Source organism: Centrocercus urophasianus, unplaced genomic scaffold, assembly GCF_019232065.1.
Source record: "Centrocercus urophasianus isolate 14NV4802_14NV808 unplaced genomic scaffold, USGS_Curo_1.0 seq_13, whole genome shotgun sequence".
NCBI lineage: Eukaryota > Metazoa > Chordata > Aves > Galliformes > Phasianidae > Centrocercus > Centrocercus urophasianus.
Window position 1 is genome coordinate 1225436 of NW_024884475.1, and position 18215 is coordinate 1243650.

Sequence of the window (18215 nt, forward strand, 5' to 3'; positions counted from 1 at the left end):
GGCTCGGGGACGCCGGGATCCCCAAAATGGGCTGCAGGGAGGGGAGAAAGCACACCTAGGGCTGAAGGAATTAAATACCTTGGGATGCCGAGGGTCTTTTCTGAGACACAGATCCACCAGGCTGGGGGAAAAACCCCCCGGGACCACAAAGCAGGGGCCAGGGAGGCGGGGAGGAGCGGGGCCGTGCCGCCAAGCCCCTCCCCACGAGGCCGGGGCCGCGGTAGAGGCGGGGGCGGCGGAGGAGGGAGAGCGGGGAAGGCGGCGAAGGGCTGCCCCGGCTCTCCGGGTACGGGGTCGGGGCGATCCGAAGTTTATTGCTGAAAAGGGAGCGGGAAAAAAAAAGGGAAAAATACTAATAATTACAGAAGAGAATAAAATAAATACGGGAAGAATTGTAGATAGATACGGAGAGAGAGAGAGAGAAAAGAAAAAAGAAAAAAAAAAAAAAAAAAAAAAAAAGGAAGAGCATCTCCTTGCAGTTGCCTCGGAGGGATGCGGCGGAGCGCGGCCGGCGGGACCCCCCGCTGCCCGGGCAACACCCGGGGCCGGAGCGGGGCTGAACCGTGAGTCCTCACCCCAGGAGGGCCGGACCGGGGCGGCGGGGACTCCTCCCGCCCTGCTCAACCTCCGCGCATCCTCCGGCGTCGCCGTGCCGAGCCGTGCCGGGCCGCTCGGTCCGAGCCGTGCCGAGTCGGTGTGAACCGAGCAGTGCCGAGCGGTTAGGATGAGGGGCATCCTCTACTTCTGCACGCTGATCCTCCTGGGTGAGTAACAACTTTCTGCCGGGGTTTGCTTGTCAGCCTCCGGGTATGGGTGATCTTTCCCCTCCCAGTACCCCGGGAGCATCAGCCCGCTTTCTGTTGTGCTCGCTCTGAAGCCAAGCGCTGGATCTTTGCTACTGTCACTCCGGATAGTTCTGTTTGCCGCGGGAATTGGCTAATTAGAGAAGAGAATGAACGCACTTCTCGCTGGGGAAGAGAAGCTTAGAGGGAGGTGTTGGGTGGGTGAGGATTTAGTACGGCGCCGGGTGGTGGAGGAGACGGAAAATGTCGGGGTTCGGTGCTGGAGGGTGATGGCAATGCGTGAGCCTCAGCCCCGCAACGTGTGGAGCTGTGCAGCGGGTCTTCCCGCAGGTCCTTCCCAAAACTGGGTGCCCTCAGGGCTTTTTGCACCGGCAGCTGCCTCCCTTTACTCCTATGCGAGCTATAAAACGGCTGGGAGATGCTGTCCCCCGTGGGATGCTGCTGTATCTGCTGCGATGCAGTCCGCTGCATCCGTGCTTGGAGCATCCCACTTACAACCCATATCTCTCCCATGTGCCATGCTCAGGGGTCCCCGAGTCCCCTGAGCAGTTTCCATGTGTCCGGCAGCGGGCAGCCACAGCTGGGAGCCGCATTGCTTTGGTTACAACCTCGACAGCTCCTCATAGGGTGTGTTTCCCCCTTGCTCCGTGCTTCGTTGAGATGGCAAACCCCAAAACGTGGGTTCGAATAAAGCAGGAAAGGCTGCAGAGAGGCAGGGGGTGGGATGTGCTGGTCCTCTTCGAGTGGCTGTTGGGAAGAAGGACTGGAAGTGGTTGGGATATCCTGATCGACCTGTATGTACCTTGAACATCCGCGTTCTCATCCCACGTCCTGGGTGAAAACCACAGTAGGTTTTTGGTTTTGTTTTTTTTTTTTTTGCTCAATGGAGATGGCTTTGTCAGAGCTCCAGGTGACTCCTCGTGCTTGCTTTCCCTGTCACTAGATGTCACCAGCAGCAACTCATGCAAGTCCCACCAGACAGTGGGAGGTTTCGACTCCCAAGAGCAGCTGTCTCCAGCCCTGGAGTGGTTCACTCCGTGGATTTGGGATGTGGACAGGACCCAGATTAGTTCAGCTCCTGATTGCAGGGACTGGAGCTGAGATAGGGAAGGTCTCAGGCTGCCACAGAGGTGGAGATCTCTCCTGTGAGGCTCGTGGAGCATCTGGGTGGGAGGTCAGGTCTCCGCACGACCCCTTTTCTATGTGGTTCAGATTGAGTGGGTAACTGATTGAGTGCCTGATTGACTGGCTGGTGGGCTGATTGATTTTCTCTAGAGAAAGCCGAGTTAGAGAAAAGAGCTTCTGCAAATGGCCAGCTCTCCATTGTCAGCAATGCAATTGGGATTAGTGGGCAGGATTTAAGGATACACCCATCATCTCACATCCAGACCAGAGCAAAACCATCAGATAGTATTCTGATCTCAGGGACTCCAGAAGGACCTTTCCACCTCTGGACTAGCATTGGACTCTTGCAGGCTCAGTGCCATCTCAGCAGATGCCATCCCAAGCCCTCCATCTGCTCTATAGATGTTTCCTGGATGTTTGTGTTATGGATGGACAAGAGCTGCTTGTTCAGATGTGGAGATATCTGTGATGGGGATCGGGACTGCTGAGGTTCTGGGCTGGTGGTGGAGCCTTTGCAGCTATAAGCACAGCACTATCCAGCTTTCAAAATCCTGCAAACCGTGAGGGCTGCAGTGGGAATGCCTCCCTTTTTGTGTCCCCCCCCCCCCTGTTTTGAAATGATGCAGGGTGAAGGAGGCAGGGCTGGAAGCAAATAGGTTCTCTGGAGTGGGACCAGGCAGAATCTCCATCAGAGATGGAGATCTCCTGCTGTCACTTCGTACCCAGCTCCCCATTGGCACAAGCACGCAGGGGAAACCAGACAAAAGAAAAGAAATAATAATAGAGTTGAAGAGATTTTTACTTTCTCAGCTACTTTTCATCTAGATCAGCTCCCTGATCTGTCTCACCAGCAGCAACAAGGATATCAGTACCAGCAGCAAGGAGAATGTAAGATCACATCACTGGGGACAGGGCCATGGTTTGTGGGCATTCACTGCTGACTCAGTGTCCCCTAATACTTGCTTGTGTCTGTGGCAATGATTGGAAATCCCACACGCAGAATACTGGTCAGATATATTCAGGTAACTGTGGAAGGTTTTATGAAGGGTGAATCTAGTGGTTGGCAACCCTACCTTTGGTAGAGGGGTTGGAACTCAATGATCTATAAGATCCTTTCCAACCCAAACCATTCTACTGTGTATAGATATATATTCTATGATAAAACCCACCCTCCTGAAAGCATTAAATACAAAGAATGTCATCAATTTTATGAAGATGTCAGACAATACCTCTGACCAGCTCCCAGAACGTTGCCCATTCCTTATGCAGTAGTGGATCATTGGGATGGAGGGTGGGATCCCAAATGGCATCTGGGACGTCTTCCTCTGACAACAGCTGAGTTTACCTGGGGAGTTTTATGGCTCAGGGTAGTTAGCATCATTCCTGGCATATGTTAACCACAGCCTCTTCACAGATGTGATCAAACACAAGGGATCATCTGGCGGATTTTCACCCGTTTTGAGAGCACACATCCCATGGGGAGAGCAAAAATCTCAACAAAAATGCATCTGTGTGCACAAGAGAGGGAAACAGTCCCTAAATTAGTGCCTTTGTCAGCTCTGACAGGAGCAGTGCATTATTTGCATCAACAAGAATGTGATATTTATGCCTGTTTATTGGCACGGGGAAGAAACAAAACTTCTCTCTCCATGGTGCAAATTCCTCTGCAAGGAGATTGCCACACCCAGAACACATTTATTTGTTTTGCAGAGCTTTGGGCCCTAAAAAAAATAATTACTTCAGGGTCAAAATTAGTACCAGTTAAGTCTAATAATTAGTGTGAGTTACTGTGTAATTCACACTAAAAGCAGTGCTTTATCTTGTTTTGGGAGAAAGCAATGCCTTCTCTGCTCTTCTGATAGTTTTCACAGAAGGTCCCTATTGTGCCTGAAATTCTCTTCATCATTTCTGCTTGAGTTTTGTCACTTTCATAACTTTGCATTTGGTCATTTTTAAGCATGACTTTAATTGTGGGTGAAGCCAGTCACGTTTCAATGAAAAAACGTTGCAACCAAGACATCCGTGTTTTTTTTTTTCCATTCAGTGGGCTTCATTTTCCTTTTGTTTTTTTTTTTTTAAAGAAAATGGACCCCTTTCTTCTCAGCCCAAAGGTGGAAGAGAACAAATTCTAAGGGAGTTTTGCTAAAAAATAAAAATTAGAAGGGTACAGAATCATAAAATGATCAAGGTTGGAAAAGATCTCTAAGATCACCAAGTCCAACCCCAACCCATCACCACCATGACCACTAAATCATGTCCCTCGGTGCCACAAATATGCATTTCAAGGCACATTTCCTTGGAAGAAATAAAAAGAAAGCTTGTCCTTGTCAATCTTCAGTTCAGTCCTGTTCCAGTTTTTTTCCAAATACATCTGTCAAAATCCCCTTTGGTAATAACTTCTGACTTCAAGCCTGGCTGGGCTGATGCTGGGAGCTGTGTGTTGGTGAGTGAGGGAGCTGGGAAGCCATGCCCATCACTCTGTATGGACAGCATGCAACTCTTGTGGCTATCACAGCCTTAAAGGCTTAAATAGAGGTGTGCTGGGATTGGGCTCCCGTTGTAATCGTATTTGAAAGTCAAGGCTAGGAGGATAATATTGAAGAGGTGGATGGGAAGTGGAACCACAGGTGGGCATTGGGTCCTGGAGATGGACCAGGAGGAAACACATCTATGATGTCACTGTGGGTGATTGTGTCCCAGTGTGTTCACAAGCGTCCATGTGTGTCCAGGAGGAGTTGTGGTGGTCAAGGTGATGTTGGCCTTGGACTCAGTACTGCTGTATGGAGAGCAGGATGGCTCTGCAGAAGGTGGAAACACCATTTCTCCTGGGTAAGGAGATCCTGGGATTGCCACAGGGAATAGAAATGAGTGTGCAGAAAGAGTAAGTATCTTTTAAGGTCACACTGTATTCAAATCACCTGTGGCTCCTCCAGGATTTTGGTCTAATAACAAGTAATGCCACAGCTGGCATCCTTTGAGCTGTAAAGGTTTTGACTGATGTTCAGAAATGTTGGTGTCTTCATGAATATTTCCGAGCATCTTGGGTGAGCTATGCAGGTAGGAAGCTGTCATAGAGTCACAGAGTGGTTTGGGTTGGCAGGGACCTCAAAGATCATCTAGTTCCAACCCCCCTTCCCTGGGCAGGGTTACCAACCACTAGATAGGCTGCTCTGGAAACCATAAAGCTTGGCTTTGAATGTATCCCACAACTGAAGATCTGCCTCAGGGGCTCAGCAGTGCCACATATTTCCCTGCTGCTGGGATTGGCATCTATGCAAGACCTAGGATGTAGTCAGAGCCCAGTCATCTCAAGCCTTTCCTTGTCCATCTGACTGGAGCTGTTGGGGTAACTGGGATTTAGATACCTGTAGATGCAGACCACAGAAACCTCTCTGGGCTGCTGCTCGACTGCCTGACTGTCCTCATGGGAAAAAGTGTTTTCCTATATCCCATCGGACTAGATCTTTATTTCCCAGCTCAGGACTGCCTTGGCTGTATCTTGTCACTTATTTTTCACCTCCCTTCATGCGAATCCCTGCTCTCGCTCCGCAGGCAGCTCCTTGCTGCACACGTTGCTCTTTCTGTCCAAAGCCATCTGGGAAGCTGTTTGCATGAAAGATGCAGTCAAAACAGTTGTGCTGTTGTTCTGATTTATTGAACCCAACTGGTAAAACCTGTCTCTGATACCTGCCCTCGCTGAGTGCTTTGACAGGGCAATTAGCAGTGCTCCCTATGCGACTGCTGACAGTTGCATGGGTCATTTTGACACGCAAGTACAGGCAGTTGGTTTTAAGTTCATGGGTTCCTGTTTATCGAGGAGAAAGGAATGGTTTTCTGGTGCTGCTTCCAAAAGTAGGATCAAGTTGCTCATCTTTCACGCATGGCTGAGTCCTGCCATCTATTCTTGGTCCCCAGTGGGATGGCAGTACGTTTTGGCTATAGGGCTTTAAGTCCAAATGCTAAAGGTCTGGGAGCTACAACCAGAGAAACAATTCAGCTTTGTTTTTATTTTTCACCACCTCTGCTTCTTGTGCAGTGAGCAAAAGGGCATCACTCAAGTCAAGTCTCAACACTGAAACTTCTGAGAAAACATATTGAGGGTGCACTCTATCCCCTCGTCTAGGTTCATGCTTGAGGCTGCTTTGCAGGCTGCCCTGTGAGCATGTGTTTCAGGTCTCTTCTCCCTTGGAGGAGTTTAGCTGCTAATGGCTGTAAATCCCACGAGGAGCGGAGGTGTCTGTAGGAAGTGCTTGTCTGCAAGAGGAATGTGTTTGGGAGTCCAGGGCTGTGTGATTTGAGGTCTCTTGGGACTCAGAGCTGAGCTGGGCATAGCAAATGCTCAGGGCAGGTTCTGGAGGAAGTCCAGGGCACAGAGGGAGCACAATCTTTGCGAAGTCATCAGCCTTTGCTTCAAGTTTTGCATCAAAGAAGGCTGGCTGATGCTTCTGCAGCAGCCACCTGGGAAATCCCATCATCCTTGATTAAACACAGCAAAGGAAACATAGGGCAGCTACAGCCTCATGGGAAAGAGCCTGTACTTGGATGACAGCTGTGAGTTTTTTGGAGCAAATCTGGTGTCTGGGCCACCACTCATTCAGGGTTCATGTGGTCCTGTCCGTGAGAGTTTTACATAAGCAGTCAAATCAATCTTAAAGGGTTTTGAGTTTCTCAACTCATCTTATTTTACTGTGGCAACCTTTATTGAATGCTTTGTCTTCTTTTTTCCTCCTGCTCATACTGGACCCTTCGATGGCAACTGATTCACTGTGTTTGCAATTTGTTTTTTCTTTCTGTCCATTGGTCACCAGCATCACCTGTAAGTGGTGTCCAGGAGCTCCAGACCAGCACCCTGGATGCTGGTTGTAGGCATATTTCCTTGACTTGCAGCCCACCTGCCCCTCCTCCCAGCCAAAAAGCTCAGACCTGCTTGGGGGGGGAGGCATGGAATAATAGAATATGCCAAGTTGGAAGGGATCCATAAGGATCATTGAGTCCAACACCTTGGGAAGCCAAGGGAAAACTCATAGCTGCTTGGAGCTACTTCTTTCTGTGACTTTGGATAAAAAAGTTCTTAATAACAGGCTGAGTATTTCTTCTGAGGCTTTAACTTCCATGAGAGCAAAGAAAAATGCATCTCCCCACGACAGCCTTCACAGCAATCTTTCAGATATTATACAGCTCACTCCATTACCTGCAATCTGGAAATAGGTGGCAGAAGTCTGCTGTAGCACTGCATGTTTTTTCTTTTCTTGCTCTCTGTGTTTTCTTTTGATGTTCAGTGTGTACAGCACAAGGCACCTTAAAAAGGTGTCACAAGGCAACATAAATCCATGCACACTGACTCTTCTGTAATAAAGGCTGCAGGTTAGGACGTTGTGTTTGCCATCTCCTAATGGAGAGGGGAGCAAACCAGGATGCTGAGTTATTAGACAGGGCTTGGAATGAATCAAAGCCATTTGACCTGTTTGTGTAAAACCTCAGACAAGGCTGAGTTTGCCTAAGTGTTTCCTCTGCACGGTGAGGAATTACACTCCTCCTCTCAAGGGTTGGTTGATTTATGCCCTGGATTTGACACATGAGTTATAGCAATTTCATGGTAGATCTTTTTTTTTCTTTTTTTCTTTTTTTTTCACTTTTTTTTTCTCCCTTTGGCTTGTTTTGCTTCTTCCTTTTATAACAGAACATAACCCAACAAGGCTGGACTGCCTTTGCTTTCCTTCCAGTATGGGAAGAAGTGCTCAGGAGTCACTAAGGTCACAGCCTACAGATACCCTAAATGTAATGGGGAAGAGTTATTCTCCTTGCAGGGAGGAAATTGAGCTGTATATTAGGAATATATGCTTTGCTTTGAGCCAACATCTGATCACTTCAAGGAAGAAAGAGGGAGCAGGTTCTCCTTTAGAAAATGGTAGGATCACTTTGAGGCTTGTTGGGGTTTGTAGGCATCAACAAATCTTATTCACATGACTTGTGCTGCCCAGAGAGCTTCTTGTTTTTCCCAGGTTCAAGTTTGTGCCATTTCTGTGATAGTTCCCTAGTAACTGAAGGGAAACAGGAATGGAAATGACCTGAGACCCAGTTGAGCAGCCTTCTCATAGACCCAGCCTGTCTTTGGGGTTCTCTAGGGGAAAAGATAAAGAATTGCATTAAACTTGAAACTTAAGACTTCTCCCCATGGACTAGAAGGTGCAATAAAAAACAGAAGAGATGGACCAGAGCTGATCTAAGACAAGAGGTAATGACCTGAAGTTGTGTCAAGGGAGGGTCAGGTTGGATATTAGGAAACATTTCTTCTCCCAAAGAGTGGTCAGTCACTGGTACTGGATGCCCAGGGAGTGGTGGGATCACAATCCATGCAGGTGTTCCAGAACCATTGAAATGTGTCACATAGAGACATGGTGGTGGTGGGTTGGGGTTGGACTTGATGATCTTAGAAGTTCTTCCTGCCTGAATGACTCTATGATTCTATGGTTCTGGTCTGGAGATGGAAGGAGAGGAGAAAAGGCTGGAAGGGAGTTGGAGATGAACCTTAATAGGGGACCCAGGAGCTGAGAAGAAGGAAGTGTAAGTTTGTAAGGGTCTGAAAGCAATTCTGGAACTGAGAAAGCCATAAGAGTTGGACTCCCCCCCCTGTGAATGGTGACACGAGTCATGCTGGGGAGGTGGGGAAGTGCATGAGAACTGACAGCTGGAGGACCCATCCATCTGCATGGTGTGCGGAGGCATACACATGGCATAAAGCAGTTCCAAGTGATCACCCTCGTGGGAGTGATTTGAGGAAATTTATCTCCCTCTGCTGATATTGCTTCACTCTTCCTCCTGCAGACCCAGGCAGGGCAATCCTTAATGTCTGCTGGAATGACTGTTGGTAATTAAGTACCTGACTCAAGGGGGTCTGGGTCTCTAGTTGGGTTCCTTATATATAATTGCATTACCAATTAATTATTGATCATAATTGGTAGGACTACAGCAAAAATCACTGTCACCAACAAAGAAACAAACAAAGAAAACAACAACACAGAACCAAGGCAAACCAAAAACGCTCTAGCAAATAACGAAGAGAAATTCAGTGGACTTCTGCATAAGTTCCTAATCTGCAAGGCAAATGCTGTCCTACACTCAGGAATTATGACATCTACTTCTGAGTGTCTCTCAGCATTTGGGAAACGATGCAAACTCGCTGCAACTCAGTCTAAATGAGGGATATTTTGGGGGTAGACAAATTACCACGAGGCAGGAGCAGGTGAGAGTGGTGTTTGCCCTGGGATGTTGTGCAGAATGGCTACCTACAAAGTGGGACTGAAATTACTCACCGTTGTATCAGAATGAATGTGACTTTCAGCAGCACCTGCTGCTCACACAGTCGACTGAGCTCTTATTTTGGCACTTGTGCAGCTGCTGGCTAATGTGCTCTGAAAATCTGCCTGCATCCCCTACATGGGGATCAGTGGTCCTACTGTGAGTTGGGTTTAGAGATGTGCATGGCTAAAGAGAAGGAGATGAATTCAGTGATGTGCCATGGAGACAAGGGAGCAGCTCTGGGGTGCAAAAACTAAAAGGCTCTGATAGTAGAGTAGGCTGGAAAACAGCAAAAAAACTGGGATTTTGGTACAATTTGGCTTCCAAACAACACTGACAAATCAGGAATAGCAGGAACTGCCATAAAAGAAAGAGAACAGAAAATTAAATACTTACTGAGGGTAATTCCATCTGAAGAAAATCAAGGAGTAAAATAACGTATTGGGTGTGTTTGTTCTGTTTTACCTGCTTTTATTAAAAAAAAAAACAAACCAGCTTCCTATTACATTGCTCCTTCTGGAGAGGCACTGGACATGGAGATAAATGAACCCTGTTTCTCATCTGTCACCTGCTCACTTCCAGACATGGATGGTTCCAGCAGAAAGCAGGTATGGGTTTCATCCTACCTGCTATTCATCTGGAGCCTCTTTAGTCAACAGAGAGGGGCTGCTGGGTCCAGAGGAGCATTTATCCTCTCTGCAGATCTATATCAACTCCAGGAATTACAAGGAGAAACAAGATGGCAGTTTTAATCCTTTTCCTTGAATGTTAGATGTCCTAAGCTCATATGTACCCCTCCTAAACCACCAAGGCTGATGTTCCTCAAGAGATGAACTGGTGATGGGGTGAGCAGCCAAAGAGTCACTCAAACCATTCTATGATTCTGTGATTCTATGATTCCTTTCCCCAGAAAGCACCTGTAAACCACACGGTGCCCAGGAGCCTTTGGGGATGTTGAACTTTGGTTTTCAAGCCCATTAAACTGCCAAATGTTCCCTGAAATGGTTTTGGCCAGGGCCAACTAGCCATCTCCTGGGCACGGGTCAGGATCCAGCATGAGCCAAGGCCCATTAGCAGCAGGTGGTTTGCATGTGGATGCTCTGTTTTGAAGGGGAAGGGATTTTAATAGCATGGATGAGGCAGTTCTGGACGAGCATCTCGAGTTGTTTAATTACCTATCTTAGACCATCCTTTCCCTCCCAGACACTGGTCGTCTCTCAGCCCCATCCTGCAGTTGCTGTTGAGCAAATGTGCTTCAAGCTTAATCTCAGCCCCACACATTCATCTTCCTTTCTGCTGTTTCCAGCTCAGAAGGCAGAACACTGTCAATGACATGAGATAATACAAAATAAATGATAGTGCTGCCTAATTTGATTGGGAACAGATAAATCCCCATTTCTAAAGCAAGCAGGTGCATGCAAGACCACACAGTGCTGGCAAGGGGCCGGGGCTGTGCATGCACACATTAGAAGCTCCATAGCTCTATCAACTCTGAAGTGTCCTCTCCATCACCAAAGTTTTCCTTGGCTTGCAGTTAGCATGACCTCATGAAAGATAAGGCACATGAGAGAAGTCTGAGGCTTCTTGAATTATCTAGAGTTGAAAAGGGAAGAAAGACACAGGAGAGAACATGATCACACTCTATAAATACCTTCAAGGTAACAGAGCAAGGGGAGGGAGAGGATTAGTCACACTACTTTAAGACAGGGGATGAGGGGAGAGAGCAACAGTGTGAAGCAGAGGAAGAAAAAAGTTTTAAGCTGAGCAGGATGCCTAAGCTATTTTTCTTTCTCATTTGTACTGGAAAAAGAAATTGAAGGGCTGTAGTTTGGGCCACGCACGAAGCTTGATGCAACCGTTTTTCAGGACATTTGGAGTTTCTGGCCATAAGGATTAAAGGCTACATCTGTTGTGTTGGATCTCTACATCATAGGTGCATCCGTGAGCTAAACAAGGAGACTGTGTAACCTCCTAGACGAAGACAGGTCAAGGTCCCTCTCATTTGATTGAAAGAGAAGGTTGGCCAAAGTTCCTTCACCACCTTTTTCCCTCCACCCCCCGTATCCTACACTCATATTGAAGGTATCTTGGAAAAATGGTGCTGCTTGGCCAAAGGTCTTCATAGTTGTGTGATGGTGGCTCAGTGGTGGGTGAATCTGGGACAACCAAGAGGTTTGGCTAGCCTCCAAATCTTGTTAACGGGTGATGAGGTGGCTGCTGCTCATCTCTGCTAAAGCAACCTTGCTTTTAGTGCCTCAGATCCGGCCCTGTCCTCCTTGAAAATGGAGATGGGGAAGGCAGGAGTTTGGATGCAGCTCCCTGATGGACTAGCTCCAAGACTGGCTTGGACAATCATTCTTATTGTCACCTTCTGTTATTCTGGGACTCAAAATTAAGCATTTTCCAAAAAATGCAGGTAGCTGCTGCCAAGATTCTTTCCTGTCTCCCCACGCAAGTGCCAAGAACTCCTTCTTCTCATAACAAATCAACAAGCCAAATATAGGTGTCCCCAGAGAAAAGCCTTCAGGCTAGTAAAAACCAACAAGTTGGTCCAACTAAAGGTAAACAAGTTAATTATGCTGTTCTTCAGCCTGTGGTTTCCTGAGTAAGTAAAGCTTGTAGACATATCAATCATCCTGTCCACCTTAAATAACTTCTGAGCCCCCCAGCTAGGTTTTATACATATTTGTACATATATGTATGCGTATCATTATGTGGATATATAAAGATATTTGATAGCAGTCTCCAAAGATGTTCAGGTCCCATGGAATGATGTGAAATCAACTGTGGAAAAAGAAGTGAGCTCCTCGAGTTGCCCATTGAGGGAGAAGTTAGTGAAATTCATGGCAGAAAAGGTGCATGTGTGTCCTTGTTTCAGATGGGACACTGTTTTCTTCATAATGTCTGGTATGAAGCTATGTTGTGTAGTGGTCTTAGGAGGAGAACAATGTTGATATGACACTGACAGACTCCTTTTATACTGTTGCTTTATTCCAGCAACTGTTGTTTTATTTCCACCTAAGCAGTAGGATGCATGACACAGATCTGCATATTGCCAAAGAAGTGACTTCCAGGGTTCGAGGTGAGTGTTGGGTGAGATTGGCGAGAGCCCAGCACCTGTTAACATAAAAGTAGTTCATGCAGTTCACAAATCCAGTGAGGGAAGGCAAACTGAGAGCTTTGTGTAGATCCAGGACTGCTTCTAGAAGGTAAAAGCTGCTGAGAAATGCCAGAGGGGAAGGATGGTTCTGTGGAAGCTAACCATGACGTAGTACCATAACTGTGGATGCTAATATGATGTGACTATAGAACAGTTTGAGCTGGCAGGGACCCTTAAGGCCATCTGGTCCCACTCCCCTTCAGTGAACAGGGACACCTACAGCTCCATGAGGTGCTCAGAGCCCCATGCAACCTGACCTGAGTGTCCCCAGGAGCAGGGCATCCACCAGCTCTCTTGGCAATTTCAATGCGCAGTACCTTTCTTTTGTGCCAGCTGCACATTCTCAGGAGGGCTTCATTTTCCAGAGAGATGGATGTTAGGATGGAACTCTGCAGGAACTCCTTCAGGATGGATTTACTTGCCAGGGTGACCCCTTGGTCATACCAAGGACGCAGGATGCAGAAGGTAACAAGAATTGATACAGGGAAATGAGGAACATAGACTGACAGACCCCCCCTCTACTCTGCTCTTGTGAGGCCCCATCTGAAGTACTGTGTCTAGGTATGGAGCCCCCAGTACAAGAAAGACAGGAAGGTGTTGTAGAGGGTCCAGAGGAGAGCCACAGAGATGATCAGGGGACTGGAGCATCTCCCCTGTGAAGACAGGCTGAGGGAGCTGGGCTTGTTCAGCTTGGAGAAAAGAAGGCTGTGGGGTGACCTCATTGCAGCCTTCAGTACCTAAAGGGAGCCTACAAACAGGAGGGGAGCCATCCCTGTGAAAGGGTAGATAACAGCAGGACAAGGGGAAATGGTTGGAAGTTGAGGGAGGGAAGATTTAGGTTGGATGTCAGGGGGAAGTTCTTGACAGAGAGAGTGGTGAGGTGCTGGAACAGCTGCCCAGAGAGGCTGTGGATGCCCCGTCCAACCCTGAAAGTGTTCAAGGCCAGGTTGGACTGGGCCCTGGGCAGCCTGGGCTGGTATTGGTCTAGTATTGAATGTGGAGGATGTGCATGTGGCAGAGGGCTTGGAGTTTGATGATCCTTGAGGTCCCTTCCAGCCCTGGCCATTCTGTGATTCTGTTTTTGTGATTCTGTCATCTTCAGAGGATAATGCCAAGCTGCAAAAGCCTCCAGGACAAGGAAAAGTCCCCCAAGATGTTTCCTTGTTGGGCAAAGCATGACAAGAGGGAACATGTAGTTTTAAGAGCTGGACTCGATGATCCTAATGGGTCCCTTCCACCTTGGGACATTCTGTGATTCTGCAATGTTCTGGCAGCCTCAGTACGCATTTCAGCACATGCCATGATTCTGCTTGCACCTCCCACGTGCTGCTCCACTCAGATGTGACACACAGCGTCCTCGTTCTCCGTCATCTGACGTGTTGGGTGGCAAAGGTTAATGGCATGGCATGCAATGGTCGATAGCTGTCAACTACAATAGTTATTGCGACAGCTTGAAGTGAGGAAGGGACAGGGATTAAGTGAATTGGCTGGTGCTTTCTCCTCTCCTGTGCACATGATTTGTGTGTGCCCGTCTGAACCTCACTGCTCATTGCCGTGGTCCCATGTGCTGCTGCCTTGCAAACCCAGGGTCTGATCTCAAGGCACGGAGGCATGCATCTGCCCCATAGCATGTTATACAGAAATCACAAGGTAAACGATCTGAAATGAAAGAAGAGAGTGGAAAAGAGAGAAGGGGGGGGGGAAAAAAATTCTTCATGGTGCTTTTGTTTTCTAACAATGTTGACATTATGTAGAGTAACCGAGTATAAAATCTGCCTATCGTTTGGGAGCAGTGTGCAGAAAAGATGCTATTATGTGAGCCTTTTATGCCTCTTTACCCTGTCTGGATCAGAGGAGATAAATGCGTAGATAGGAGCTGAGGCTCCTATCTTTATTTAAGCTGTCAGGTATTGCTACGTTATTTTATGCTGATTGTTATAGAAAGCCTCCACAAAGAGATATATGTTTCTATATTCCCCCACGTTTGCTATTTTAATCTATAATTTAATAATAGAAGAGATGTATTTCCCTATATTATTTTTATTTGTGGTGTCAGTGCTCTTATTTTTCAAATAAACATTCGCAGACACAAAGCACTTAAAATATGCACATAATCAATCTTCTCTGTTCTCTTTTGGGTTCCCTTTTGACTATTATTGCAGTCATACTTTAATTTACGCACAAACACTGACATATTTTTAGTACCAGATGGGTTCCCCATTGGGATTGCAGACTTGCAATGAGCACATACATGTGAATCCATGACTGTGGTAATATTCAAACATGTTCACATCTGAAGTTACATACATACAGGCATGAAATGGCTACACATTGGTAGATATTAAATGGTCAATAGGGCCAGGGCTGTTATCTAGTCTGGTACTGGCCAGTTTCATTTGGTGGTACAGATACAACCCAAGCTGCAATCAGAAGTGAGGGGCTCACCTTCGTTTCCCCCAAAAATGTTTTCCATTTCTTTCCAGTGCTTCCCAACAGAGTTAACCATTTCTCAGCTATTTCTCAGTGCATTGTGGGCACTCTGAGGCCAATTTACAATCGAAATAACAGCCAGCAGCTATATGGAGCAGAAAACTTTGCTTGGATGGGCCCATGTTTGGTGTCCTGCTTTTTCATAAAAAACAATAGGACAGATTTTATCTTCCTTTCTCCTGTCTGGTCTGCTGTTGGCTTTCCCTGTATGTATGTGCCCTCATGCAGAGTATACACCAATCCATGTGTTCACACCTAGATGACCAGAGCATCCAGAGACCGTTTGCATGGGTCAGCACGCATAAAGGCAAGCACTTTTGACATTAACCACTCTCAGATACTTGGCTTTCCATGTTCATCATGAGCAAGCGCAGTTCTGAAGCAGGCACTTCAGAATATAAGCTCAGTGCTTAAGGAAGGGATTTCTGGAAGAGTAAATGATTGAGTCATCAAAGAGGAGGGAAAACACTGGTGCAGAATACTGAAATGTTGGGACCAGGAAGGACGATGAAGAGATACTGATTTGAGTAAATAACCAAAATTGCACCATTTCTAATCACAAAGCATTCAGAGGACACTTGCATATTAAATGAGATTATTATCAGATGGTCTAGCCATGAGAACTTGGGCAATATCTTGCAAAATATTGAGATTTCTACGTGACATTAGGGCACTGACCTTCTCAGAGTTGTCTTAAGAGGAGGTAGGTTCATGAAGTCCTATGAGGCAAACCAGATATTCAGTGCATGAATTTGCTTCATTTGAGCCCAGAACCATGAATTCTCTGCAGATTGCTTTTTTTTGAGGCTGTTGTAGCCTCATCTTCTGGAGACAAAGTCAAATGGCTTCAGGCAACACTGTAGGACCACTGATAATTGAGGAAAGAAAAGGGGCTTATGAGCTAGCTTTGTCTCAGGTTTAACAAAGCTGCTTGAAAACATTTCCTCTCATTTCTTTCCTCTGCAAAAAACAAGTCCTTCATCTGAAGCCAATAAGAGTCACTTGTCTTTTAGAAGAAAGTATCTGCTTTCAACCATAACTATTTAAAAACATATAATAATCTTTACCGACCTCAAAATTTTCAGTGAGCAGATAGCACGTCTTGGGAATCACAGTTTGATTGAGTTGAGGGCTATCCAGGTTAGGCTGTATGACCAGACCACATCTCTTGAGGTGCGAGATGAATGCTTGCTATGCCAAAGTCCTACTAAGGAGCCCGGCCTTCAGAAGAGAAGGGCAACCAGAGCTGTCTGAACAATTCCCAGGCAGCAACCTGGCAGCATTTCAGATTTAAAATAGTGAGACAATTAGTGGAAGTAGTTTCAGTCTCGATTATTTTCCTCTTACGGCAGAAGAATCTGCAGAAAAGTAGGATGGTTTCTTTCCGAATGTGTTGAAATCGTATCAGAAGTGGAAAGAGTAAATGAGGGAATCCCAGCATTGGCCCAACACCTCCTACTCCTGCACATCTGAGCCCTGTGCTATCCAGCACCCAGCTCTGTTGAGCATCTTTGCACCTCTTGGCACAGGAGAAGTCAGAAGGGCTGCCTGCAGCGTTTTCACTCTATCTGGTCTAAAAACAGCCCCTAATTTCCAAGCTGTAGGAGTTACGTATGTAATAATAGGAAAATCAAACAGCTGTATGAGAGTTTCCTTCTGCTCACGTGTAAAATGTGCAGAGAGTCTGGAAGGGAAGATTGCAAGAAAAAGCAAGCAGGAGTCATCTAGTCTTACAGAGATGTGTCTCTGTCTACTGAAATTCTTGTTCCTTGGGTCAATATTTCCGTGTTTAAGCCTCACGTTGTGCTACTGGTGTCAAGTCAGCAGGGCTGCAGGATGCTTCTGGACCTCCATCACTCCTTGTGGTAGCAATGGGAGGGCTGTTCATGAAGAAGTACAGGAAACCTTGTTCATGGAAGGACCGAGAGCACAAAAACTGCCTGCTGATTCCTTCATGCTGTGGTCGAAGCAAGGAACAAAGCGAAGTTGGAAAGGATAGCTTTGTCCTCACCCCACTGATCCATAATTGGCATTTAGACTGGAAAGATTCACAAACCGCCTTTTCCAGCACATTACCCAAGTCCTACAAGAACCCATAGAGCAAACTATCATGTGGATGCCCCATCCCTGCAGGCATTCAAGGCCAGGCTGGATGTGGCTCTGGGCAGCCTGGTCTGCTGGTTGGTGACCTTGCACACAGCAGGGGGTTGGAACTGGATGATCACTGTGGTCCTTTTCAACCCAGGCCATTTTATGATTCTATGATTCCGTGGTTCTATCAACAAAAGATCCTTGCAAATCCCCTACACATGATGAATGCTCCTGCACACGATGCACACCCCTTGTGGTGTGATTTCAGCCACACACCCTCCAACAACGCACACCGATGACCTGATCCTCTGATGAAAAATGTGTATATTTTCTGCCCACACAGAGAAAGAAAGCATGTGCCATTTGGTTCCATGTGGAAGCTGAATCAAAAGCTTATGATTCAGCTTGGTCCCACTTTGATCTCCTGTCCTTCTCCACCCTTGGCAGCTCATGACAGCTGATCGCTACCCAATGGCTGTGTCACAGGCCCTGAAGGCCACCTGTGCCCCCATAGCTTGCTGAAGTGAACCTCAGTGTTCAGGTCTAATCAGCAGGTTTGCAGAGAAAATGAGATTTTTTTTCTTCCTGGCAGAGCAGCAGCTCCAGCTCTCCAAGGCACATCTCAATTAATTAATAGAGTCAAACTTTGTTAGAAACAATCGTTGGCCAGAAACTACCCAGTCCCAAGTTCTCTTCTTTGCTTTTCTCTTTGTTGTTTCTCCCTGATGCTTTCTTCCCTTTTGCTTTTCTCAGCAGTGAAGCATATCCTGACAAAGCCTAATGCAGAGAGTGGGATCTTCATCAGTTCAACCTTTTTTCCAGCCCTTTCAAAGCTGTGCTGGAGTACTTTCCCAAGCAGACCTCAGCACAGAAGCTGTGCAGTCAACTGAGGGCAGGCTGCAGTGTATTACAATATTGGGTTCCTAGAAGATCTTCTGTCACTTCAAACTTGACATTATCTCCTCCAGTTTGGTGATTCCATGATTTATGGAATAGCAGGAAGCTGTTTCTTTGAGAAAGTGACCCAGAAAGCTTCTGGGACAGAAATGCTGAAGGAAAGCTCTCTAGGCAGATTGGTCTGAAGGTTTCTGAGGCTTGTAGAAAAGGAAGGGAGGAAGGGAGAAGGGAGGGAGGGAGGGAGGAAGGCAGGGAGGCAGGAAGGAAGGCGGGAAGGCAGGCAGGAAGGAAGGCGGGAAGGCAGGAAGGAAGGAAGGAAGGAAGAAAGGAAGGAAGGAAGGAAGGAAGGA

At 46.9% G+C, this 18215-nt stretch overlaps 1 protein-coding gene across 1 annotated transcript in view; it reads left to right on the forward strand.

Moving 5' to 3' along the window:
- The first annotated feature begins 667 nt into the window (after nt 1-667).
- GFRA4 (GDNF family receptor alpha 4) overlaps nt 668-18215 on the forward strand; it is a 69818-nt gene continuing 52270 nt past the window's right edge. The window contains exon 1 of the mRNA XM_042812899.1: nt 668-764. Within this exon, the coding sequence (XP_042668833.1) occupies nt 725-764 (40 nt within the window). The 5' untranslated portion in view covers nt 668-724. The remainder of the gene's footprint in view (nt 765-18215) is intronic.